At 35.5% G+C, this 27,380-nt stretch overlaps 2 protein-coding genes across 3 annotated transcripts; one reads left to right on the top strand and one right to left on the bottom strand.

Moving 5' to 3' along the window:
• Positions 1 to 4,585: 4,585 nt before the first annotated feature.
• On the bottom strand, positions 4,586 to 7,972 carry Dnaaf6 (Dynein axonemal assembly factor 6). Its single transcript, XM_071585860.1, has 4 exons — positions 7,873 to 7,972; positions 7,529 to 7,728; positions 5,025 to 5,158; positions 4,586 to 4,709 (listed from the first exon to the last, which is right to left on the bottom strand). The coding sequence occupies exons 1-4, from the start codon at positions 7,970 to 7,972 to the stop codon at positions 4,586 to 4,588; spliced, it is 558 nt and encodes a 185-aa protein (XP_071441961.1).
• Positions 7,973 to 8,302: 330 nt separating this feature from the next.
• LysRS (Lysyl-tRNA synthetase) lies at positions 8,303 to 25,526 on the top strand. 2 transcript variants are annotated; one of them, XM_071589421.1, is made up of 11 exons: positions 8,306 to 8,395; positions 8,693 to 8,891; positions 9,087 to 9,225; positions 9,553 to 9,733; positions 15,005 to 15,285; positions 17,188 to 17,433; positions 17,517 to 17,679; positions 18,869 to 19,164; positions 20,553 to 20,765; positions 22,675 to 22,818; positions 24,606 to 25,526. In XM_071589421.1, the coding sequence occupies exons 2-11, from the start codon at positions 8,761 to 8,763 to the stop codon at positions 24,741 to 24,743; spliced, it is 1,932 nt and encodes a 643-aa protein (XP_071445522.1). In that variant the 5' UTR covers positions 8,306 to 8,395; positions 8,693 to 8,760; the 3' UTR covers positions 24,744 to 25,526. The 2 variants fall into 2 exon arrangements, with proteins under 2 accessions (XP_071445530.1, XP_071445522.1); XM_071589429.1 differs by lacking the exon at positions 8,693 to 8,891 and having other exon boundaries at positions 8,303 to 8,395.
• The last annotated feature ends 1,854 nt before the right edge of the window (positions 25,527 to 27,380 follow it).

The raw sequence follows: 27,380 nt of genomic DNA, 5'->3' as shown, positions 1-27,380 counted from the left end.
TTAGGTTCAAGGTACATATTAAGGAATCTGGATATTTAAGTAGTTTGGGAAAAAGTCTCCAAAGCTCCAAAATTAAAAAAACTAATGACGAGTGAATATTTGAATCATCAGTGATTTATTTTATCATGACAGAAATTTGACAGGGTGTGCTCTAGAAATTTTTGATGGACCATTTTACTGTTAATTGAAGGATAGCATTTCACAGCAATGGGGCTTTTGAATCATATAGCTGTGATCCACTCCTTGAATTTAGTAATGATAAATTCTATTGGAGGTACTCTATAACTTGGATAAGTTGCATCTCCTGCTTCATATTGTGCTGCCTTGAGTGGTGGCTCTGATGAAGAATACGGCGTACATAAATTGTATTTTATGATTTTTAAAATCCTCTGGTGTAATACTTACTTTTCAACCTTCCTTTCTCTTTGGCAAAATAGGTGTCCTTTTCTCCTTGTACAGTTAGATGGGAGTATCATTTTGATGTGAATTTCTAGAATTCTCCTAATGTTGTTTTACTTTGCCAAATTTGATGGATTGTTCTCTTCTGGTTAATCATAATTTGATGTTTTTGTGTGCCACACTTATGTGTGAATTATAATTATATACATCTTTGATATTTTAAGAAACATTTTACAGTGCGTCTTTGTATAGTGTGACTATTGAACTTTCAATTATTTACCAAATGCATTGTGTATTTGCCTTATATTATATATAGGTATGAAACAACTTATGTGAATAATAATGTATATTAAGTTAACACTAGTGAACAAAGACAAAAACACAGAAACGCACAAAAGAGAAAATAAACTCACTAGTTTTCAAATTTTTGGTGGTCCAAGCCACCTTTCTCAGGGAAATTTAGGAAGGAACTGCGGGAAAGGTTATAACAGAAGGGCTGGAATAATATGGAAGGTGTTCGGAGCAGAGGGGGATGAAAATATGTGAACATCGGAGTAATTTATGTCTAATATTGATACTTAGGTGATTCCAGGTACCAGATAAATGCGTGCTCTATTGTTTTGAGTTTTAGTGGAGGGTCAGAGGGTGGGAGGAATGCTAAAATGGATACATTATAGTATTTATCAAAGGGAGTGTTGTGTTCAAAGGTATGTTTTGGGATTAGGAGCATCCCAATCAGGGAAGAATTCTTGCATGAGGCCCAGTGGTTGGTTATTGATTCTAATATTGAGGGGTGTTGCACGCTGTCCAATATAAAAGGCAGGGCATAGTTGGCACTTATAAAGGTCAACTATATTGCTGGAGGTACATGAGTGGGGAATTAGTGGGAGAGAGTTAAAAAGTGGGTGGGAGAGGGATAGGATTCAGGTTTTGAAAATAGGATATGTTTTGCATCTAAGTTTATTGCAAGGCATGGGAGTGGTTTTGGGATGGGGCAGGATTTAAGGAGTGGATTGGTTGATTTGAGGAGATATGATAAGTTGGTGGGTCATTTGAAAGTAACAGAGGGGCATTTTAGAAAAAGGTTGGTGGTGGAATTATGGTTTTTGAGGATAGGGTAGAGTTCTTTTAGGATTGATCTCTGAGACTAGGTCAGGGAAGTACGTGTTGCAAATTGAAAGAGGGAGGGTTTCTGCAGTGGAGGAAGGTTTGGGAGTGTAAGCATGTCTACATATTCTTTTGCTTAGGAGCAATTCAAGATAACCTCGTTTGAGGAGGGAATGGTGTAGATTTGAAAGGAATTCATCAAGGGAATCTGGTATTCACCCTCTTTCAATTTGTACTTCCCAGGCCATGAGTCTGAGATTAATGGCGAAAGACGGCCGGGCCGGAGGGTATCATGAACGCCATCATCGCCCAGATGCCGATTTCCCTTACCACGATGCTGCTGAGCATCTTCAATGCATGTCTCGCCATCGGGTATTTCCCATCCGGAGGAAAGAGGCACGGGTTGTGTGCATTCCCAAGACGGGGGACTTTCGACCGATTTTGCTGCTCAACGGCCTAGGAAAGCTATTCGAGCGGGTCCTTCTTCGTCCCATTGTCGCCATTGCTGAGGACTTGGATATCTTGCCGGCGAATCAGTTTGGACTTCGCAGTCCAAAGCACTCCACGTCGCATCGGGTCGCTCGTCTGCTGAACTTCGTCACGGAAGGTTTCAACCGACGGCATCCCACCGTCGGCGCCTTCTTTGACATCAGCAAGGCGTTCGATTGGGCCTGGCACGAGGGCCTGCTTTGGAAGCAAATCTCTTCGGCCTCCCTCGCTGGTGGACGGGCACTCTTTGTATACTGGCTCCAAGGCCACACCTTCCGCATCGGGGACACGCATCTTCCACGAAGCGGCGAATTCGAGCGGGCATCCTGCAAGGGAGTCAGCTCTATCCGCTTCTGTTTAATATATATATTGTAATGAAACATTAATATTTGTAATTCAGCGAAAGCGAGGATGTTGTATTTTGATGTAATATACTTTTTATGAACTATTTAACGTTAACTGATTAATTGTAAAGAATATTCCTCACCATTCGATTCAACACCAAAGACAAGAATAACAGCTCATTCGCCCGAGGCGGGAGTAAAACTGGGGCTAGGTAGATAATCTCGGTGTGAAGCCATATCGCTGAAAAATTTAAGTCCAGAGCTCTCAAGAGGCCGGAAGAGCCTAAGGCCTAGGGATACCATGGATCACTTGAGCCTTGCCGGCCGAGTCCTGGGTCGCCTTGGTCAAATTTCATAAAATTCTGGTCCCTACTTTTGAAGGATTTATATAATTGGTTTTGAATTTTGGAATTGCAAATACATGTCATGAGGGTCATTTTTTATTTTACGGGTAGTGACCTAACACCCCCTGCCACACGCCCCAGCGGCAGCATGCGGGGTATAATGTAAGATGTAGGGGCTTCAAGAGGAGGTAGAGGAGATCACGGGACGTCGGGAAAACCTTTAATTTTGATTATATTTTTCCGAGAAACACCCCGCTTTTTCCAGCCGCTCGCGCACCCGGCAGAAAATAATCTGGGCAAATTTCAGAAAAATTTTACAAAAGTTTAGGATTCCCTTCTACCTCCTGTTGAAGTTCCTATTGTTGCTCATAGGGGTATTAACATAACGTAAAAATTAGTGCACCATATGGCCAACAGATGGCAAAGGTATTCACTTGCTTGTCACTGTGAGACCACGTACTTTCGTTCCTTCAACAGTTCGAATGCCAAAATCCAACTTACTGTTATTTTATCACGCCTCTCACCGTTACGCATGCAAAGTGCCATGATTTTCACAAAACCCTTTCCTCACTGAAGAGGCAGTACTCAAGCTCAGATCGAGATGCAACTTTGAGTTCTGATAAAGATGTCACTCGTCTCTTGAAGGTTATCAGTGATCGCAGTACATGTAGAGATAGATCTCAAATATGTCTGGTTATGTTTATTAAAAATGTAACAATATGGGTGGTGGCAGTTCCTCTGGATGTTTAGATTTTATCTTTTTACGACCATATTCTTATAAGAACCGTAATTATTCCCTAAAAATCAATTCAGTGCATTTGCCATTAAAATTTGGCATTTTTAGTAGTTATTCCCAGTGAGCATATGAATACAATGGACATGGTTCCAGGGTTTTGTGAAACGATGAAAGAAGTAAAATGACTTTCTGTTCATTGAAGTGATTTTCTTTACTTCCCTCTTCATGAGTATCCTCAAATCAAATTCAGCTGTTTCACTTACGTATTGCAATCTATAATTTAAAATGGTAAGGAGAGTGCGAATGAGTAATCTTGAAACTGTATTGGAAGTAAAAGGGAAGGAGTACCAAGAAAACATAATAAATATCTAAATGGAGATAGAGAATGAGAAAGTTGATTTGAGCTTAAAAATGTGATAGAAAGAACAGCAAAGGAAATAAGAGGAATGTTTACACTCAGAGAATGAAGAAGCCATGGATAATATTTATACTCCCTGAGGTAATGTGATATTTTCCCCAAAATACATTAACTTTCACAATTGCCATGACTTCCTTTCCCAGGTTTTCCTGTTAAGCTTTTATTTCCTCATCTTGAGAGGAAAAGAAGTTATCTTCTGAATGCCTAAAGCCAAAAACAGGGATATATCTTCACTGGTGTCACTCAGTTCAAAAACTTAATCACTGGAGAAACGTCATATCTTACCAACGTCTGAGGATAGCATCATTGGCATTTTTCTGTAAATGAGTAGTAGGCATAGCTCATTCAATGTTAGAGCTTTGGCATGTGAAATTCAAGGAAAGGGAACAAGTTACTTTCCATCTGCCTTTTGCTGTTTCCAATACATATCAAATATCTAGAAAATGACAATTTTGATTTTTCTCTGGGAAAAGTATGCGAAGGCATCACCATGAATCCTTCATGGATCACCCAGGACCCTTCAGTACATAGGCAAAGCTCTACTGATAAGGTTATTATTTAGATATGCTGCTCACAAGGTAATTATTTCTATGGTATTTCATTGCATAAGGAAATTAAATCTTATTTTCACTTTGAATTCTCATATTAACTACAGTATACATTTAGTTAGGTGCTTAATGAAAATAATGAAGTATGCATCAGGATACAGCTGCTGAGATTGTTCACCAAAGCAACATACATCACTGCTTCAGAAATTAATGAAATCAAGTTCCCGGATGATCCTTAGTGTAATAGTGAGCATGGATTTCTCTTCATCCCACTTTGCACTTCCAGAATTTGGATCCACTTCATGAGGCAAAGGAAGGGCCAATCTGGAAACAGAATATTTAATAATTAAAGTCTTTAAAAAATCAGCTGCAATATTGTATGAGAAACAATGTGTAATTATATTTCTATGAAAATTCATTTTATCTGTACAACATACTGTTTGAATGCCTTACTGATATAATTTTTAATTTTCAGATATTCTATGACTCACATCTCAATAGTTTTATGGTGTTCATGGAAATGAAATGGATTTTTGGGAGGATTTTGATAAGCATTGCTGAAACTAAACGAAAATGCGAGCTCATCTGTCTGTGATGTCTTGGTTAACCAGTTAAGTAAAAAGAACTGGAGAGACTAACCTGTATAATGGAGATCGGATATCTATGCTAGTCGGCTGAACATTTAGAACAATTCTGTCACTTGATTCTCCTTTTAAGTCAACAGTCACAACCATGTCTTCACAGCTTGAGGACAGAGGGGTTTTGAACCCAACCTGTTAAAGTGACAAGCTTGTTTAAATATGAAACCCAAACAGTGACACTCAGTCATTGGTTCATTTTAGTTAGGTATTTACTTGTTCTAAAACACTAAACTCCCAGTAAAATCTTGATAATAGGTACATAGTATTTCAAAATTATGGTTGTCATTATTCTTACTTAACAATGGAAATATTTTGTGCATTTTTTTATCATGCACGTTGTCAACCTCTTTTTAATGATATAGGGAATATGAACTGTACCTTATGTGGATGTGTATAAGAAAACATCAAACCAATGGCGGCAAAAGGACCAACATCAATGCACACAAAATTGTTTAACAATCTACCTAACCATTTAAGTGAGATAAGAATTTCACTGTATATGAAGAATCTATATGCATATCTGGTGGATGAGTGCTATTATAGTATAAAAGAATATTAATGTGAAATTTAAGTGTATAATAGTTTCCTGTCATAACTCTATTTGGGAATAATGTGATCTATATCCCATTGATGTGTCCTAGGACACGTCAATGGGATATAGATCCTGTACCTATACCTGTCATGCATTCTCAGTACTGCACACTGAGTTTACTGAACAAATAACTACATTATATTATTTATAAAATCTAACTCTGTGCCACAAGTAAAAGAGTTTTCAAAGGAAGCAGATTAACATTTCATGAATATGGTATCAATAAGAATTTTAGAACATGAAAAAATATATTAGATTACCTACCTAACTACATGGTATAAATAATTAATATATGCAGTTTTGTTAAAAACAATGGAAAAAGTAAAGTTTGGTTAATTCCTATTGCCAATAAAATGAAGTTTAAAGGCTCCTATAATGTTATTTTGGTCAGCCAGAGATCATCAGAGAGACATGAGAGATTTTGAACCACTTTAATAATTAAGTCTAAGTTTGATAGGACAAGCCAGTAGATTATTGTTGTCTTGTGTAAACATTAAGGTTTCACATATTATGATAGGTATGATGTAAGAGACAGAGCTTATCATCCAAAATCATTTGTTTTAGTTGATGATCTATGATAGCAATAGGTAAAATACAGTTGCATATAGTCTTCAAGTGGCAAACACAAAGAAGGCACATTTACGGAAGGACTATGACTCAATGATGATGACAATAATAATAATGCTATTTATTTTTGGGTCTAGTTTCAAGATAACAAGGATGTACATTATATATTGTGTTACAGTTACAGCTGCTAATGGCTTAAATAGATGAAATATGTCTCACAAATTAAAAAAAAACAGAAAATAGAGCATTAATTCTAGTATTTTTTTAATGATGTAAGCAAGAGAAAAAACAAATATTTTATGACAAAATTATCACTACAATATTTAGAAACATAAAAAGATAAGTTAAACCAAAAGAGGAAGAGGTTAATTTTTTGTATTTATTATTTTCATTAGGCTTGGTAGTTTCCAATGTTTAAACTAACTTCAAATCCTACCAATGCAGTCATTTTGATACTTAAATTTACAAAATGTTAGGATTTCTAAAGAAATAAGTTTTTTAATGGCAAAAGCAAAAATAAATGATTTTTATTCAAATGCAAAGAATGTTGACATTGATATTGAATGAAAATATTCTGTAATGGGAATGCCCAAATGCATGTTTTGTTTTGTCCTGCCTTTTCAACATATTAGCTCAAAAATCATAAATATTACTATACTTTATATTGAGCATAAAAGTCTAAAGCAGTATACTACTCTGCAAGGAAGACAGGAATTTTAAAAACCAAATAAAGCAGGGCAATAAATAAAAATATATACTAAGTTGCCCTGTTATGCTCATTTCCAAGTTTTTAGTCAGTTTACTTGACTATTCAGAGATGTCATTAGGGAAGGCAGGGTTAGGAGACTGTCTCCCTTTTCCTGAGTTTATTTTTGCACTAGAAATGTATACTTATGTCATATTAACATCAAGTAGGGGCATTGAAATTACGATAAGAAGAAAAAACTATGCATTGAAACTGGATATGTATTACAAATTGTAATGTTCAGCTTTCAGAGGGATAGAGAGATGTGCCTAGCAATATACTAATTAATACCTTCCCTAAAATATATTTATCCTCACTCCTCATGCAAAAACCGAAATGACTCCTGTCAATTATAACTACTTTTACGAAATATGGAAACTTTTACATCAGATTAAAAACTCATTTTTTATGTGAAGGAATGGTGCATTTGATGAGGGTTGGAAAGCAGCATTCACATAGGCTCACCAAATTGACTTTTTTGTATTAAAAAAGGCATCGGCACGTACATATATCCTATATGCCATCTCAGGAATGTATCAATAAAGAAAAGCTCTAATATATTTTGGTACATAACTAAAATATCAACTCAATTGCTTACCTGAAGGTAAATATCCTCTGGGGTCACAGACTGTCGATATTTTATATCATATTCTGGTTTTTTGCGATGGTCATTATGTTCATCATATTGCATTTCAGCTACTTCTTCATCATCCCATATTTCTTTTGGATCTCTTTTTCTGTCTTTTTCTAATTCTTCTTCATTATTTGTTCTCTTGACCGGCCCAATATGGCCAGGACCTAAATTTAAATATTAGGTAAGTTATGTACCCATCTCATACCAAAAATAATTTGCAATATGATCAACTGTACTCTATATAATTTAGCATGTAGCCATAGCAATTTGCATTATATGCCATGAAATAGTTTCTAAGTATAACTTGCCAATTCTTGAATGACCAGCGGCTAGCAGCTCATCTTCACTGTCTGACTCATCTTCGGTTTTCAGTAGTTTTGTTAAACTTTTTATGGAATCGTAATCCATTCTCTATTTCCAAGGCCTGTCGTAATAAATACAAAATCTCTTACTTACTACTCGAAATAAGTATCTATGACAACTTATTGCACGTTGATGCGGCAGCACTAAGGTTACCATAGCGACCTCATTTTGAATTCACCCGCCAAGATTATTGCCAATTTTCACACATGTAGTTAACGTCTATAAATGAGAATAAAATAAAAATAAATAAATACATTTTAACATTTAATGTTATCAACCGCAAAAAAATATTATCTTCGGGGCTGAAATATTAAGTGTAAAAAGTGTAAATAAACATGAAGTGTCTTACTGCCAGCCTTTCCAACATTGCCTCAGCTAATTGTAGGGTGCACCACAAGTACGCCACGGAAACAAGATAGCCGGAGTGGATACGATGTCTGAAGTAGCGGGTGAGAAGTTATCGAAAAAGTATGTATATTTGATTTGTCCGAGTGCTAAATTTCTAAGACCAAGGCAGTATTTAAAATTGTTTGTTGTTAGCAGTGATCGTGCATGCACGGGCTACCATGTGGCAACTTCATGCTTGATCACACTTATTGAAGCGTATTGATTTTAGAATTTTTAAGAAGTTGCATTCCCAAGTTATTCAACAGATCCATTCTATACCTTTACACTTTCTTTCATCGAAATATGCTATTGGATTATTATCGGTCATGGTAGTTATTCCTGTGCCTGCCATTGCTCTGAGTAATGGCATGATTGCAGATCATTTTAGCCTTCTGAGGATGGCCGAGTGAGAAGTATGTGAAATTTCCTTCATATTGAAGGACATCATGCTGTCAATAGTGCGTGTAGTTGGCCAAAGTCATTTGTTGAAGTCTGTGCACTTAGCTCCATTCCTCAACGAAGGCTATGCTTTTGGATTTCGCTCCTATCGGCTCTCGGCCACCCTCCAAGGCAAGAGGTTCGTCTTTGTAGTGGAAATAAGTAGTATTATAGAATTGTAATAGATGACGTTAAATGTAAGAAGGCCATTATTTGTCCTACTTATTTCATAACTGAAGAACCCAAATGTTTGATAGAAAGTTATCACGAAAGCCATGGCCTTTATCTAATTATAATCTCAACTTCATTGAAATGGGTATTATGCCTCTTGCAGTGAGCTCAAGCGGCGGATGAAAGCTGAGCAGAAAGCCAAAGAAAAGGCTGAAAAAGAAAAGCAGGAAGGTGCTAAAAAAGAGTCAACGTCTTCGAAAAAGAAAAGTGATGTGGTCCAAGAAGAGGAAATTAGTCCCAATGTATGTTCCTTCTGTTTTTAGTCTGTAGTAGTATTTTTCCCCCACCGCCAAGATATTTTCAGATCGATTAAGTTTTGGAAACTTGAAAAATTTATTAACTCAGAAATGCATACTCCTAAGAGTTTTATTCACAAAAATTCATATCATATAAAAGCATCATCAATTTTAGTTTATGGTAGTTGTGCTTAAAGTAATATACTTCGATTTGAAAACCATCCTCTTTGATAGGATTAGCTTAACATGGTGCATATGGCAAAGTAAAAATTCTTTTCTAAAGTGGCAATTCCTATTGACGTCATGAAGTAAGCATTCACTTTATTACTACAGGAATATTTTAGGTTACGTACCCAAGCAATTACTCAGATGAAAAGTGTTGCGGGAAGTGAAGTGAACCCCCAGCCATATCCACACAAGTTCCATGTATCCATTTCTCTAGAAGACTTCATTGAAAGGTATAAAAGTTTACCCGAGGGGCAGATTATAGACGATGAAGAGGAGAGTATTGCAGGCAAGTATTAATAATACCAGACTTTTATTTTTCAGAAGTATATTGCTCTGTTAAGGCAGGCTTGAATATAGTCCTGGTCAATATCCTGTTAAAAGTGCAGTTATTTCCAAATTGTTACCATTTTGAGAGGAAACATATGTTTTGATAATTTAAAGGAATATATGGTGGTTTTCTTTGGTCATGTTTATTTTCCGTAATGAAATTAGTGGTGTATGCTGGAAATGCTTTAAATATGACCATACACCCATTATGAACTATTCTTAACTGGAACACCAAAGGTTCCTCCAAGATTATGGGACTGCGTACATGCCTAGCGATGAACTTGCTGTTCGTAATTTTACTTGAAAGTTACACTTTTTAATTTCAAACTGAACTGTTTATATCGATGGAATACATGTATTGTGCTAGTAAATTGTTGGTCGGGAATATAAACATCAATTCAGTATAACTTCTAAAGGAGACTTAGATAATTATCTGATTTGTGTAAGATATATCATGTTCATTTAACATGTATACTCTTGGTGTTGCTCCCCTTCAGGAAAGTTGAACCCAGAAAAAGCCCGATTTTAGGTTACTCCAGGAACATTACTCCTGTACTAAGTTCTCCATTTTCATTCTACACATAAACGCTTCCTCTGTCACTATTGTATGCCATGTCATATTTTCTCTTCTGTTCCTTAGACCTCTAATAAACCTTGTCCTGATTCTCTATAGCCATTCAGCCATGTCTTTATTGGTCTAAATTTTCTTTATTTATTTTGTTTGTTTTGCATCAGTCTGAAAACCAAACTTGGGCCTTTTAAGTCAAACTTTGAACAATTGTATAAAAATTTGATATGGTAACAAGGCTCTCTTGTATATGGTTTTGTATAAAAAGTATCAGGAAAAGTTGTGGAAAACTAGATTGATTTCAGATTTTGCTACAATGCCTCAAAATTCTCGATCCCTACTTGAGGTGCTTTATGGAGGGCACTTAAGCAGTGAGTACGCCATCCGTCGAATGGTACATTAAGCTGCGGACACCTTGCGCCTTTAGTGAGGAGTAGGCTAATGCCAGCATCAGGTTTCTCTCCACCCTTCATCCTTTCCTGTCCATTCCTAATGGTGCAAATGACCTCAGCTGTCTGTCGCCTCCCCTAGATACTACTACTACTCAAAATTCTTCAAAGTACATCCCCGGAGTGTCAAAGCACTTTGGCCAACAGCTTTTCCAGGACTCCTCATCCAAGGCTTCCTGATAGGTGGATCCCAGGAGGTCCTTATGTGTAAGCATACAAGCTCTTTGATGGCACCTTGGGTCCCATGGTGTTGTCCTTGGAGGAAGGATTTAACTTTTGGAAACAGGAAATATTCTGCTGGTGCAGAATTGGGACTGAAAGAGGGTTAGGGAATCGTTGTGGTGCCATTGCAGGTCTTTGCTTTTAGACACCTGACTCTGGTTTTGCTCGTCCATCCAGACCTTCGGGATGAATTAAGCGCAGATCTTTTGCATCGTCAAATTTTCTGTGATAATAGTGTGAACTGTCATCTTGTCAATGCCAATACAATCTGCGATCATGTGCCCACTCAACCGACCATTTGAATACAGCACTTCATGCACATGTCAGGAAACAATTGTTACTGATACTTTTTATGCAAACCTTGTACAACATTTGTTTTAATTATACAATTAGAATAGTGTTATCTCAATAGTTTTCATTATTTTTTACATCACTGTGAACATTAGCCCACCTTTGAAAGAAGCTCCTCAGTTAGGAAATCGACATATTAGTTAGGGCAAGGCAACAGTTAGTATCATATTACTTTGTTCCATTATTTCAGGACAGCAATATAACAGGAATTTTCTGGATTTTAAATTTACTCGAATGTGATTTTTCAATTGGAGAAATAACAAGACATTTCTCTGAATTCTGGCACTATTCAATTTTGAAATTTTGTTGTCAATTTCCATATTTTATATACTACCATTTTTCAATTGGGTAATTCTAAAATATTTTCAAGCAACTTCAATGTCCAAGATTATTTGTATTTTCTCCAGTCTATAACTACTGTGAAATTTCAAGGTATCAAATCCATGAAATTGAAAAAGTTATTTTGTTGATGTTTATGGCACAATTTCCTCTTATCTTTAATTGCAATTATAAATGACTAGTTCTTTTATATATTAGGGCATTTTATATCCATATAAGCTGAATAGATTCTACCCAAAGTAAATCAATAATCAATTAGACAATCAGAGAGCTTTTATTTTCCAATTTTTAGTGTTCACTATCTTTTCAACATTAATCAAGGAAATAATGTTTAACCTTATTCAATGAAAATGAAAAAAATTCATTTTAATCGAAGCTACTGTTTTGTATGGTTTGTTTACAGTTTTGATAGGAGTACATATAGTGTATGCACGCAGTTCTTTCAAACAGTATCTAACATGGAAATCACAAATGTTAAAACCGCCATAATATCATTGGCTTGTTATCTACTTGATGGTATTAAAACATTCCTCGATTTTACTAGATGCTCATCTGGACCTGCCCCCAAAATCAAGGGACACACAAGAATATCTGGCAATCTTTTAGAATGTTTTGTAGCAGTGATTATGTGTTCTAGTTTATTTACCTATAAATTAACTGTAACATGTCTTATTCTGTGTTTGAATAACCTGCTGGCAATGTTCAGGCTAGTACTTTTAAGTTCCCTCAATTCATAGTTTTTCCTTGTATTTCTCATAATAGAAAGAAACTTTCCTCAATTTAAAAAGGCATTCTGCTTTTTCTTATGAAGAAAGTGGTTCTCAGTATGAAGAAGACTATTTTAAAGAGGCTTACATACTACCTTGATCAAAAATTTCCCGGAATTTATTCAGAAAATTAAAAATACAAGTTTATTCATCTAAATCTATATTGTCCCCTTCAAAGTAATCCCCATCGACTGCAACACACTTATGCCAGCGCTTGATCCAATCCTCGAAACATTTTTTATATTCGGTTTTCGGTATGTCCATCAGTGCTTCCTGCGATTTTTCCATTACTTCCTCTCGGCTGCTAAAACGCGTTCCCCGTAATGGTTTTTTAACTCGATTGAACAGAAAGAAGTCACAGGGAGCCAAATCAGGTGAATTCGGTGGCTGTTGGATGGTATTTGTTGCATTTTTCGTCAAAAAATTACGAATAATGATAGCACTGCGCGACGGTGCGTTATCATGGTGCAAAATCCACGAGTTTTCTGCCCACATTTCTGGTCTCTTTCGGCGAATTGCTTCACGCAAACGTCTCATAACGCCCAAATAATACTCTTTGTTTACTGTCTGGCCTTCTGGCAAAAATTCATGATGCACTACACCGTTGTAATCCATGAAAACCGTCAGCATTGCCTTCTTTTTTGACTGAAAACGACGTGGTTTTTTTGGTCTCGGCTCATTTGGTGAACGCCATTCACTTGCCTGATGTCTGGATTGCGTGTCGTACTCATAAACCCACGTCTCGTCTCCAGTAATTATCCTTTTGATGAATGTGGGATCGGATTCAGTCTCGCAAATCATGTCTTTTGCGACGTCAACACGGTCTCTTTTTTGCATGAAATTGAGGTCTTTTGGCACCAACTTTGCTGCTACACGACGGAAACCCAAATCATTAACCACAATGTCTTGGGCGGATCCATAGGCAATGTTCAAGTCCTCCGCTATTTCTCTGATGGTTAATTTGCGGTTATTGACCAACATTTCTTTTACTTTATCAATTTTTTCACCGACTTTCGATGTCGATGGTCTGCCACTGCGTTCATCATCTTCGATTGACTCACGACCACTTCTGAACCGCTCGTGCCACTGGTAAACGAGCGTTTTTTTTAGAGAATCGTTGCCGAAACACTTTTCCAACATTTCCAACGTCCGTGCGCCACTAAATCCGTTTTTTACGCAAAATTTAATACAAGTTCGTTGTTGCAAATTTAAATCCATTTCTGCAATTGTAAAAAATCGCCAACACACACAGAGATAGATGTACTCTTGGCTACGTAACTTTTGCAAATGTCAAGTTATGACACTAAGATTTAAAGGGAATATCAACAACAGATGTACCAATTTAACAAAAAAAAACAGAACTCAAATCGGAACGATGGGAGCGCCACACGGTGGTTATTCCGGGAACTTTTTGATCAAGGTAGTATTTATTTTAGTTTCAATGAACTTATGGGCTATTTTAGTGTTCGTATATAAAAAAATAATCTAGAAAGATTTCAGATTTGCTTTGAAAAACCTGGAGATGTCGTGGCTTTTGTTCTGGAGTTGTATGTGAATGATTTTAATTTCCATTTATTCAATGGCAGATTTCGGTAGACATTTCTGGTGTTTTAACATCTAGTGCATCATGTAATGCTTTTAAAAAGTGATACACAAATTACTATAGTAGATAGAGGTTTTTGAATTGTGGCTGTGAAGGATGAAAAAGGTGAAATAGAAATGAAAACAAACAAGGAAAGAACAAGGGTTGGCAGAAATCGAAAGGGGGCAGGAAGTGTAGATGCAGAGCTTTCTGATTGGCGATGAGATACTGAAGGCTGATACACAGGGAACATCAGGCAGGCAAGAAAGGGGTAGAAGTAGGATAGGCATGTTGATGGAATTAAGGGAGAAATAAGTATGTGGAATTGAAGGAAGGCTTATTGTAGTGTCAGATGTCGGGTTAGGTTTTGTTATGAGAAGCAGGGAATGTATCATTTTTCAGTTTTGTGTCATCCAAAACCTATGTTACTTGATAGAAAACCAAGAACAAATGGACTATCTTGCCATCTATCAATAATCCACCTGCGAATTTTTTCATTTGAAACCCTTTTCTTATGAAAAATTTGCTAGCGTTTAATGCAAGTCCTCATTCACAACTCTAAACTAGAATGTAATATTGAATTGAGATGTATATTAATGGATGAATGAAGCAGCTGAATTTATTTGTCAAACTAACATAATGGCCAATTTTGAATGCTTCCTTTTGCAAACGTTGAATCACATTGTCATGATTTTTATACAAAATTTGGTGTGCATGAAGAAGCCCAGATTTGGTTCCCAATTTGACAAATGGATGTGCTGAGGCTATAGATATATAAGAAAATGGATTGTAATTTGTAATTTTATCAAATAGGTGGGGAATATTCACCCCTTTGCTTGTCCAAGACAGTACTATTGTCACTCATACTCCCCAAATCAACCTGACGCTCTCTTCACAATTTACTTCTCCATGCTTTTTATTTGGTTTATTGACATGACAATTCCATTTTTAGGTCGCATTCATGCCATCCGGGAGTCAGGATCAAAGCTAATCTTCCTTGATGTTCGTGGGGAAGGTGTGAAACTGCAAGTGATGGCTAATGCACGATTATATGAATCAGAGGAGCTGTTTATATCTGATCTGGGCAGGCTACGACGGGGGGATGTAATTGGAGCTGTTGGGAGACCAGGAAAAACTCAAAAAGGAGAACTTTCAATCATTCCAACCAGGGTGGTCATGCTTTCTCCTTGTTTGCGCATGCTACCCCATCTACACTTTGGACTAAAGGATAAGGTTAGTATTTTAATATGCCACTCATCATTACAGGAGTCAACAAGGAAAGATTTAATCTCAAATTTTAGTTCATGCTGGAAATTTAGTCAAAGTATGTGGTCTAATGTGTGCTTTATGTATACATTCTGTTCTCACATTCTCCCAGCAGATCCTCATTTGCCTTGCTTGTTTTCTTATTTAGTAAACAAGGCTGCGATATTGATTTACCACTCTAGTCTTAAATTGTATAGGCAGTGTACAGTTGGTAGCAGTGAGGAATTATATTAATACAGTTTATTCAATTTTCATTGCACTAGATAGGCCTTTCTGTCAAAATAATACTTGCATGTATATACACTTTCCCAAACCCTCTACCTTCTTAAGTCATCAGTGCATTCGCCTGGAAAAATCGCTCAATGTGCATATGTATCGGTGATTTTTACATTATATATATATTTGGAAACCTCTTGTGTTGGTCAGGGGTGTCACAGTCATTACTGTAATAATAATATATCAAATTAAAAATTGGCAATATTATCCTCCTAAATAAAATTTATTAATTGGCATTAATAAATTTTATTTTGTGGAAAATATTGCCAATTTAAGTATGATATTCCACCATATCACGCCTGAAACATCTTGTATAGGACACTTCAGTGGGATAGAGATCTCGTTGAATGTAAATACAGTGGAACCTCGCTTAATGAACACCTTGCATAGTGAGTAATTTGGATAATTCTCGAAAAAAACTTGCTTAACATGAGACTCCGCTTAATAATTGGCGAGGAGAGGGGAATTCCTTGATTCATTGTACTCTTGCTACTGCATTTTATCCCTAGTGCTCTTTCTGCCAAAATCTTTGGGTTGTTAGTGGTTACACAATTTTCCAAACTTGTGTTCTTACATATTATTAGTAATTTTTTGTCCAAAGTTAAATAATATTTTGTGCATAGTTATAAAATTGATCCTGAAGAAAAATTCATAAAAAGAAAGACATAAAGAGAATTAAAAAAACTAACAATGGAAAGAAATCATTTTAGTCCACTTTTATTGAACTGAGTATTTATTTTAATGATCTTGTTTCAAAATGAAAAATCTAAAGTTTCACGATTTGGAAAATAATGGTTAATAAGCATAAATAATGAAATTCTTGTGGCATATATGAGGTGAAATACTTGGACAAAATAAAGGAAGCAAATATTTGCTGAATAATCCTTTGATAGAAATTTTAACCCATTTATACAATTAATCCAAAATATAAGCTTAAAAGTTTTGCCTTGGTGTATATGATTCACAGGCATGCTCAAACCAGTATATAGTAGTTTATCTTTAATGACAATACTAATATTTTGAAAAAATCTCATTCATATAAAACTTATATTTGTTGCAGGGAATGTTTGGAAAATTAATAGGTCCGGAGACCAAAAAGTTTTATGTAGTTGTTATTGAATTTAAGGATGTCTTGTACTTTAGTTAGATTATGAATCTAATGCACATTGTGTCTAGCTAGTTGTTCCTGACAATTGCTTACTGATAATCTAAATACCCCGATGATGATCATTGCAATTGTCTCATTTAATTAGCAAGTTTGCACATTATTTGTGTCACTTAAGAACCAGGTACTAAATGACAAAGGACAAGTGGTAGTTTTTTAAAATATTTGTTAGTCCCATTATTATTTTTACAATTGTCTTATAGAAACTTCTCCAAATGACCAAATAAGAGCACTTTTCCAATAGAAAAATTTTATTACTGACCAGATCAAAGTTCTACAGCATTTCCAGGTTATTACGAGGAGATTATGTAGCACATCAAAACATGGATCATTTATATGCTCCACTTCAACAAATTTATGCCTAAATGTTAAACAGTGGTGCTCCATAGGTGGTGAATTTTAGCTCATTAGAATTTTTTTCCTTGCAGGAGACCAGATTTCGACAGCGATACCTTGATTTAATGCTGAATGAGAAGGTCAGAAAGACTTTTGAAATTCGGTCCCGGGTTGTTTCTTATGTGCGGCAGTTTTTTGATAAGCTGGGGTTCTTGGAAGTGGAGACTCCAATGATGAATACTATTGCCGGAGGAGCTACAGCTAAACCTTTTATTACCCACCATCATGAGCTGGGAATGGATTTATTCATGCGTATTGCTCCAGAACTGTATCTGAAGGTAATTTAATTTCGTTTGTATGTAGTTTTTGGTTAAATTATGCTGTGGGGACCAGTATGAAACATGTTTAATTTCCATTACAGATGCTTGTTGTTGGTGGGCTTGACCGAGTGTATGAAATCGGAAGGCAGTTTAGGAACGAGGGAATTGATCTAACCCACAATCCAGAGTTCACGACGTGTGAGTTCTACATGGCTTATGCTGATTACAATGATCTTATCAAGCTTACAGAGACCATGTTATCAGGTAACTAATTGCCAAATCTTACTTAAAGGTATATGGAAGGTGGCATATCATTCAAATTTTTAAAATTTCTGAAAAAAATCCAATAAGAAGCTGGCAAAAATTTTGAATGAATCAAATTTTATAACTTTTGGGCTAACAATTCTTGAGCAATCTTCAATGTCTTTCACTGTTTTGTTTATTTCACTTATTGACTTGTATTACCTGGCATTTTAATCCCATCAAGCGGGTGTAATGTGATCCTTTCCATTCATGAAACCCATAATTTTCTTCTATATCTTGTTCAACTCAAAAGTTAAGATTCTTAAGTGCAGATTCCTAAATACTCTACCCGAATTCAAGGTAAGGTTTGAAATAATGTGAAACGTCAACACCCCTTAATGTTTATTTTAAATACATTCCCACCATTATTTTTGCGGACTCGAATTTTCTTGAATGGAGGTCCTTAGTTGCTCCTCATGTAAATTGCTCCCATGGTTGCATTTGATGTCAGTGTCTCCAAAGCACTTTTCTTGTAATGGCACACTTTCAAACTGGTGATAAACCTTAATATTTTTTCTGACGGTATGAATAAATCATTCCCTATTTAGGGTTAGAGTATACGTTCATGCAACTTTTTTAAAATGATTTTTTAGCGTCACAAAGCGTTAACTCAGGCAGTGGGATTCATAGTCTTCTTTAAGCAGCAATGAAGTGTATAACATAAATTTTCAACATCAGCATAAACCTCTTCTATCAGGAAAATGCAGATTGAATAAGTTGTAATTGCGTGAGGATTGGACACTGAACCCTGACTCACTCGTACATCTTCACAGAAGAGAAGATGCAACCTTATGGTGACAATTACCATCAGCTTTTACTGTGACATTATTTGTTGGATTGTAATGAGAGGTCAGGATAGATGCAAAGAACTGTAATTAGAATATGCTCTACCAAATGACCTTGATTATCTAAACAAATGAATAGAGGTCTTAAATGCAACTGGACTACTGGGGTATATAGCTGCCACAGTTTGAAATTTAGTTGGTTGATTTGATGATGATGATATTAAGACCATATTATTTATTCCATAATTAACATAATTAGGATTAAAGTTCGAGTGGTGCAAAATCATTGTATTTGATGCCCCCTTAAAAGTTGACCCTACTATTACTATAATCTCAGTCATCCATTTGGTTTTTCTTCATATTAGGAATGGTTTGGAGTTTATTTGGCACATATAAGATTGAGTATCACCCAGATGGACCTGAAGGGAAGGCAGTTGAAATTGATTTCACCCCTCCTTTCCGAAGAATTTCGATGTTTCCTGCTCTGGAACAGGCACTGGCTAAGGCTAGTGGTGGCAGCAGTAATGGGAAGGAATTGCTTCCCAGCCCATCCAAATTGACCTCAGATCCTGCCGGCTCAGTGAAAATATTATCTGCTCTCTGTGAAAAGCATGGCATAGAATGTCCACCTCCTAGGACCCCTGCCAGGCTTTTGGACAAGGTAAATAATCTTACGGCATCATTGGTACAGTATCAAATAGCTATATATTTCATTAAAGTACATTTACAAATGTTCTCATTGAAGGATTATTTAGGCACTCTAACTCAGTTTAATTTAATTTCAACGTAAAGATATTGGTTGCTTTAACTTGTTTAATTGTCATATGTACCTGTATTTCATCTGACAGATGTAAAAAAAATTTTCGTCATGATAAAATTCAATAGTCGTGTTCAATTAAAACGTGAACATCCATGTTTTCATAATAACCTGCATGCTGATTGGGTAATGTACTGAGGGCTGACTCCTTGACGTGTATGCATTTTGATATTTGCTCTATGCATATAACTAATTTATTCTTTCAGTGTAGCTTAGGAAATGTCAGTTATATTAAATGCCCTTTCACAAGTAATTACAAAAATGGTGTTTGGCTACGGCTAGGATGCTGATACTTATATTATATTATTCTTTGATGCCATGTTTACTTAAAGGCAGGACTAATTGCCATGAAACAAGCAATTTTGAAAATTTAAATAATTCATTGACCTATAGAATGTTAAGGCCTAATTTAGGATGCAATTTCTTATTCTAAGCCTGCTTTGATTTGTGTACCCCCCAGTACCTTCCTATGGCCATTCATTGTAAATCTTATGAAATTTTATGAAATCGAGAGGGTATGATTTTTGGAGAGGTAAAAGTCAGGTCTGACCATATTTCAAATTCTTAATCTTTGACAATAAGCATAGCCAAGTAGGTGTGAGGAAGTGCTTAAAAGGTCTACCATTCTAAGTCATATCTAGATAATATTTGATGTGCTAAATTCTGTGCGTGTGTGCCAAAACTCCAATTGGAAAAATGATTTTTGAAATTTGTTTCCATTATTTGTCTGTCTATTTTACCCCTAATTTTCCTGAATTAATACCCAATACATTGTTTTATGGCATTAATAATGCTCATTCATATACTGTAAATAATTTCTTGAAAGCTGATCTTTTTGCTCTAGAAAACCTTACAAATTTTGGCATTCCGCTTAGTGTTAATGTGGCAACATTAATTTCATCTTTTTTTGGGTGCTCCTGAGAAAATCTGTTATCATCTTACTATTAATCTAAATTTAATATCAATTTCGCAATGGTACTAGTTATAAAATGTTTTATTTTATGAATTTAAAGGGAATAATTGAAATTTTTGACTCGGTAATGTTTTCATTACAAATATTTCCAGTAGATAAATTTAATATATGCTTAACTATGGAACAATTCATGATTGGATTGGGCAAAAATTTTGAAAAACTGGCTGAAACAAAACTGTTTCTCATTAAAATCACTTGCAAGTGACTAGTTATGATTTTTTGTTTGGTGTCCTCGTGAATAAGTCATTGTCTATTACAGCTGGTGGGACACTTTCTTGAAGAAAAATGCATCAGTCCAACATTTATCTGTGATCACCCGCAAGCTATGAGCCCTCTGGCTAAGTGGCATCGGTCCATACCTGGTCTCACAGAGAGATTTGAACTCTTTGTTATGTGCAGAGAAGTTGCCAATGCTTATACGGAATTGAATGACCCGGTTGAGCAGAGGAGGCGTTTTGAACAGCAAGCTAAGGTTAGTATCATCTGATGATGATGATGCTGGTCCATGTGCATCAATTTATTTCTCTGTTTCAGCCATAAGATAATAATGATGGATGACACCACAAGTCGGTGAACAAGAAGTTTCATTTGTTTGGCCTTTACATATTATGGAAAATATTTTGTTGTAAGATTAGTATTCCTTGGTGGTTTTTCCACTCTTTCATAATTGCTGCAAGATATCACAGCAAAGGTTTTATGTATGTTTAATTTAAAAAATCTATGTTCAAAAAGGGAAAGTATGTGTAAGACTGCTTTTGTAATGCAGTAAATAGTCATTTATTTTCTGTTTTTACTTAAATGAATATAGAGTTGAGTAATGAATTGTCGCATGAGATGTGTATATTAACCCAAAATAATTTGCTACTTAGAGGTATGTGTGCAATGATATTTTACTTACTTCAGATTAGCAATTCAAGAAAAATAATAATTTATGGTGAATTATATGATGGAACAGCTGTTGGAATTTAATAAGTTGGTATTACTGTCTGCATTATTTGATCTTATTAGTTTCATTTCCTTGGTGCCATTTTCAAGTATATTTACATGTTCAACCAGGTATGGATCACAATTGCTATTGCCACAGGGCAGAATGACCTACTGATAGGTCCTATTGTCCTTATATTCATGTTTGATGTTTGAATGGAGCCATTCTGTTAGATGAAATGACTTTTCCCCCTCCAGTTAGGTAGTTAAATTTTTGTATTTCTATTTCAATTATAAGATAATTGCATTATTGATCTAGATATTATGAAATGAGGATGGGTGAAATTCATTAAATTTTGGGTTGTGTGCGTCTTTTATAGGGTAAAAATAGTATTGCAGTAAAATTATTGCATAATTTTTATCCAAATTCATATTGTAATGGAATCATAATTCTAACTATGTGTTTTCTGAATACATTCTAATCGAAATTGTTGTTTCTTGCAATCTGGGCAGTATGGTGCATCTTTTTTGCATTACTCTGGAATTTGCATCAATCTGCATTGTCATTTTTCTCCTTATAATGTTTGATAGATTTCATTATTAGGCCATTTCTTCATTTAAAATAATTTGTAGGCTATAAGATAGTAAAGGATATTAGGAAAATATTTTAAAAAATAAAATTTTTATAACTATTAGACTGCTACCTGAAACACGGCACAACCCTTTTTTGCCATTATGCTGTTTCCTAAGGCGTGTAAAAGACAATTGCATGCCTGGTTGAATGTGCTACTTTTTTGTAGGTTATTTGTCATCCCCTTCACACAGTGAAGATAGCTCTGATTTCTGATTTTGATTGCATTTGATTTGTAAGTTACTGACATAAACATATGATGAAGAACTGTTGATTGGTCATGTCACTGTCATTTGAAAGGCTAGCACATGTAAATATTTTGGGAGCTAATGTTATTACCATGATTAGGTAGATTTTTCTAAAATATTACATACTGCTTGATGATTTAAAGTTTAACCTACAGTTTAAACATGTGCCTGTGAAAATGTTGTCACGTTTTCGTTTAAATATTATTTAATTACATTAAAGGGATACAATCAAATGCACTTTGATTTTCTGTGTGTGTGTATAACTTAGCATAAGCTATTGATATAATTTTTCTTAATCATATTAAATTTTAGCAAAGTTGGCTTTGTTTTTTTAAGGTCTTTTTCAGCATTTGTCTACCTTATAAGTGTTTACTGTAATTCACTTGCCTTGATGAACAGGATTGAAAAAAGTATCTCTGGTGTCTAAATTTCTAGAATGTCTTGAAATCCTTTTGAAAGGTTCAATGCTCTTATATTTTTGCTCCCTCTTTATCTACATGTTTGTGTTTACTTTTAATTTTAGACTGCATGCACTCAGTAGACTTGTAAAATAACCTAAATATTTGTATTTTTTACAGGACAAAGCTGCTGGGGATGATGAAGCTCAAGTAGTTGATGAGAACTTTGTCACAGCTCTTGAGTATGGATTGCCTCCAACTGCAGGATGGGGAATGGGAATCGATAGGCTGACTATGCTCTTAACGGACACAAACAACATTAAGGTCTGTATGGGCTATGAATATTTGAGAAGTGGAATAATGTTTTGATTTAAGAATTTTTTTAGTTTAAATAATGGGATAAAGTTGTATAAAATTTATAATAGTGTTGATATTGTAATTCATGGGATAATATCTGGTTGATGTAGTGGCTGAAATTTCCAGAGGTATCGTAATCCCAATTTTGGCAAAATGGGGAAATAACTTTGAGTAGGCTTATTCTGACAATATTTCTCTCCACCCTTCCCCCATTCTCAGAAAATCTGCAGCCACCTCCTCTGTTGACAATTGCTGAAATTCAAAGACCTTAAAAGAAATCACATAAATTAGTAGTATGTTAAATCTATGGCTGAAAAGTGAGCTACTCGTTCTTCACCATTAGGTGTATAACCAAAGTTGTTGGAAAAGAGTTGAGAGAAAGTGAGATCCATCTGTTGTGCTTTTATTCTATAGACATTGGATGGTTCAGAAAACAATGGGAATTTTTTGGAGACATCAGGACAGGATGATTATATTGATAATAATAATCTATGAAACCACTCCTGGTTTAATAGTTTATTCACAGCTATCATACTGAAGATTGCTGATGTCCTTTCAGCTCTGCCCATCTTATTTCACCACCTGTTTTTCTATGAGCCATAAATATTGTTAAATACCTTGAACAGGATACATGTAATATCACATTGCAGCCATAACTTCATTGAGACCTTAATTAGATTATTATCGGTATTCTACTTTAGAAGGTAGGTTTTGGATGAGCACAGCTGGAAAAACAATAAATTTCATGGTCTCTCATAAAACACCAAAATTTGGCAACTGATACTATGATAAAAAACCCTTCCAAAATTCCATACCTCCTTCTTCCCTTCATTCCATCCAACTTGCCTATCCTGTTCTTACCCTCTCTACCATCTTCCTCACTTGCTTAATGTTCTCCCATCTTTCGCAGTCTTCAACATTTCCATTGCCAATCAAAATTCTGTGAATTTGTTTTTCTTGCATCCTTTGCATTTCTGCCAACAATCGTCTCTCCTCTACCATGCATAGCACAGCTCGTTTGTGTTACTTTCTGTCCTTTTCACCTTCTCCATCCTTCGTCACACATGTTTTTAAAGCCTCCAAACTATCCTTATGAACCTGTTTCTAAACCTTATAAAACCATACTCCATCTCAAAGTTTTAAAATGTCTTCTTCACTAAAACATCCTTACCCAATGTTTCTGTCATTTAAGTAAGATATTGAATGATCATTTTTTTTACCCATAATTGTGTTTGGAAGAGTTTCTTGTTCAAGCTAGCTGCAATGTTGGTATTCCTACAGTGAATAGTTTTATGCCAGCATTTGAATATTATGTATCATGTTTGGGCGGTGGTAATTGCATTGCAATTGAATCATTTTTGCACCGAAATTTTTAATAAGTGTCTTGTACATCTTTTGGAAGAAAATTCACTTCAAATTATCTGTAACTCTCCTCAGAAACATAAATGACATTAACTGTAAGGAAGACCCCAAGTTCCTTTTTGATACAATTTTGAGCTGCATCTTCTTTCCGGTTTATTTGCCATTATTGTTTTACTTCTAGTCAAAATGTTAGGAAATAAGTGTGTGGTATAAAAAAATGCACCCCTAAATGATGAAATACTTGTTCATTTTAAGAGTGTATTCAATGCAGAAAAAAATGCTCTCCTTTAAAAAGTATTTTTAATAAATAAATGTAAATAACAAAATGTATAAAGGAATGAACAACTGTGTTACTTCCTGTTTCTTTCTATACTTCCTATTTGATGTTCTAGGAGGTGCTGTTGTTCCCTGCCATGAAACCAGAAGATGGTCATAAGCCAAAGGATGATACTAAAGAATCTGAGGTCGCTACAGAAAATCCTAAAGAAGTTTCAGCTGAAATAAATGGATCAGCATCTCCTCCCAAGTAAAAGCCAACTCCTGATGTTGATAGCCAAGTGCACCATCAATGTTTGTGCTTTGTTACAAACATTGAATGGAGTGTGTGATTTTTTTCTAGATGGAAGGGGGGTACTTTCTCATGAGTCGGATGAGTGATAATGATTTCCAGTGTTGTTTGTGAGGTTGATTAATTTATAACACTAGTGGAATATGATAGAATATTTTGTACTGAAGTTGGTGCATGGAATTCCCCAAATTTGCAGAGCTCAAGGAAAATATATGCATCATGCTGTTCATTTATCTCATGTAACCTTTTTTGAGATGGCCCTTACATTTGAAAAAAGCAAAGAATGGTTATATGCTAATTGGTTCAGAGAGACCGAACAAATTTGTATAGTGGAGCAGTGATGGACTGAAGGTGCAGGAGGGACTATTGAATTGTGCATTAAACATTACTACAAATTTTGGCAGAGATGCATATGAAAATATGAAATTTATTTGCGGAGTTGTGTGTTGGCTCAAGTTTAAATGGCAGTTTTTACCTATGGACTATTTAAATGATTAAATATTACCACTGGTATCAATTTAATAGTTATTTAAAATTTCCTACTGGTTTTATTAAAATCAGGACTGTGAAAATGTTTTACGGAAACCATTTAACAAGAGAACTAGTAACCATTTACCATTATGATTTATTTAAAAGAATATGTATTGAAATTTGATCTATTTTATGAACATTTCATGTTCAGTAAAATGCAATCGTGAGAGTGATTAATTATTGAAAAACATCAATAAAGATGAATGCTGGCTCATACACCATGAAATTGGTTCTTTCTTGCTTCCTGACTAAAGTACATTAATTCTTGGATTTTAATTCTGTAATGGTGGTAGAGAAAAAGTAGGCTGATAATGAAAGTGTAATTTGGGTGCAATTTTTTTTTAGGTTTCACATGTTGAATTTCTATTGATTATACTTTAACTGTGAGTTGCGGTAGTCCAGGGGGCAGAGCATTGGACTGCTGACCGTAGGGGCCTGGGTTCGATTCCGGCAAGGCACTCTGGGCACCTGCAGCTCCACCCAAGCTATGTGATTTTTGGGTACCAGATCTTCCTGGGAAACCATAACCGGCACAGGGAAAGGAGCTGGCCCCCCTACCCTGATGTGTGAATTTCACACGCCGTCGGGCTTAGTACTGGGTGAACTCTACCATCACCTACCAAACCAACCTTCGGGTTGATTACTGTGTTTATGGTTATGGTTTATACTTGAACTGTGACTCAGTTGAAAATAGCTTGACATTTTCAAAGGTTTTCTGAAAAGCTATTGGCCTCACCCATAGGTGGCATCAGTATTAGCATGATTTTTTTTCTCATTTTGGCACAACTGTGAGTACACACTGTGAAATTGCAAGCCAGCCATTCCATCCAGCAGTTTGCTGTAGGCGGTCGTTTGAATCACCCCTGTGTTGTTAGAAATGAAAAGAATAGAATATCTTGCTGTGATAATTGGAATTGAAGTTAGGTCACACCCTTACAAATATTAAAGAAATCTTAAATTAATAGTGATGGGGATCTATCGTATCAGTAGTGCAAAAATATTTGTGAAAACTAAGATTAAATATATAACTAGTGCATTATTTTATTTTTAATAAATAGGAGGTGAATATAAATAGTGTGTAAGCTCGTATAGTCTGGCTGATAATTAATGGTGATGGGTAACAAGCATCCTATTATCACTGTGATGATGTGATATCATTTTCCCCTCATATTGTTTTAATTGCTTATATTGTGCCTACCTTCATATTTTTTATGAGGCTGCCTACCCTATTGTGTGCCTCCCAGTTGACATTTTATGATTTACTTCCTTTCATGCATCCATTTGTTTGTCCAGTGCTTAGTGAAGTATGAACATGATCCACATATCCCTGATCAGGAGTTAGACCACAGTGTGCTCCTCCAGTTTCCACCAAAGTTGTTATCTTTCAATAACACATGGAGTAAGCTCTCTTCCGATACACTCAAAAGGCCAATTCCTTCAATTATTATATCCCATCTTACTTCCTCTTATGCAAAGGTACAATTATTTTATGTTTCCCATAAGTTGGGACAGCTAAAATTTGCAAACATAAATTACACAGTTCATAGAAGTAAGTCTGTAATTTGTATCCACGTTTCAGGATTTTTCATCAGTGATTTTGGGCCAGATTCTTGTTGGCTCCGCATCTGAGGAATCTCCCATCAGAGGAATTGGAAAGCTATGCTTGAGTTTTCCTGGGAGCACACAAACTGATGTATCATACCTTACTGAAAGGGTCCCTCCCACTAGCAGGCAAAGTGTGCCGTATAGGTTGCCAGTTAACACCTATCATTTTCATTACCAAACAGACGGTTTGAGCTGCGTGGAGGTATGAGTTTCTGGAGAGAATTCAGCAAAGCTTTTGCTTTTTTGACCTGAGGCCCTGAGGAAAAAAATTGGGAAGAAGTCAAAATGTAAATATAAGATTTTGAGTGTTTTTTTTTCTGTATTGACTTATTTTCAACTGATCAAGAGTGGTGGATTTGTTAGCTTAATAGGCGGAGATTTCAGCAATTTATTGAGGAGAGGGTTCAAATACTAAGTGATGACCATGAGTATTTTCATTTAAATCAAAGTTTTCTGGTACCTA

Source organism: Hetaerina americana, unplaced genomic scaffold (assembly GCF_022747635.1).
Source record: "Hetaerina americana unplaced genomic scaffold, ioHetAmer1.1.p SCAF_1, whole genome shotgun sequence".
In the NCBI taxonomy this organism is placed as follows: Eukaryota; Metazoa; Arthropoda; class Insecta; order Odonata; family Calopterygidae; genus Hetaerina; species Hetaerina americana.
Note: the sequence above shows the minus strand (reverse complement) of the source record. Positions and strands in the feature narration are given on the sequence as shown.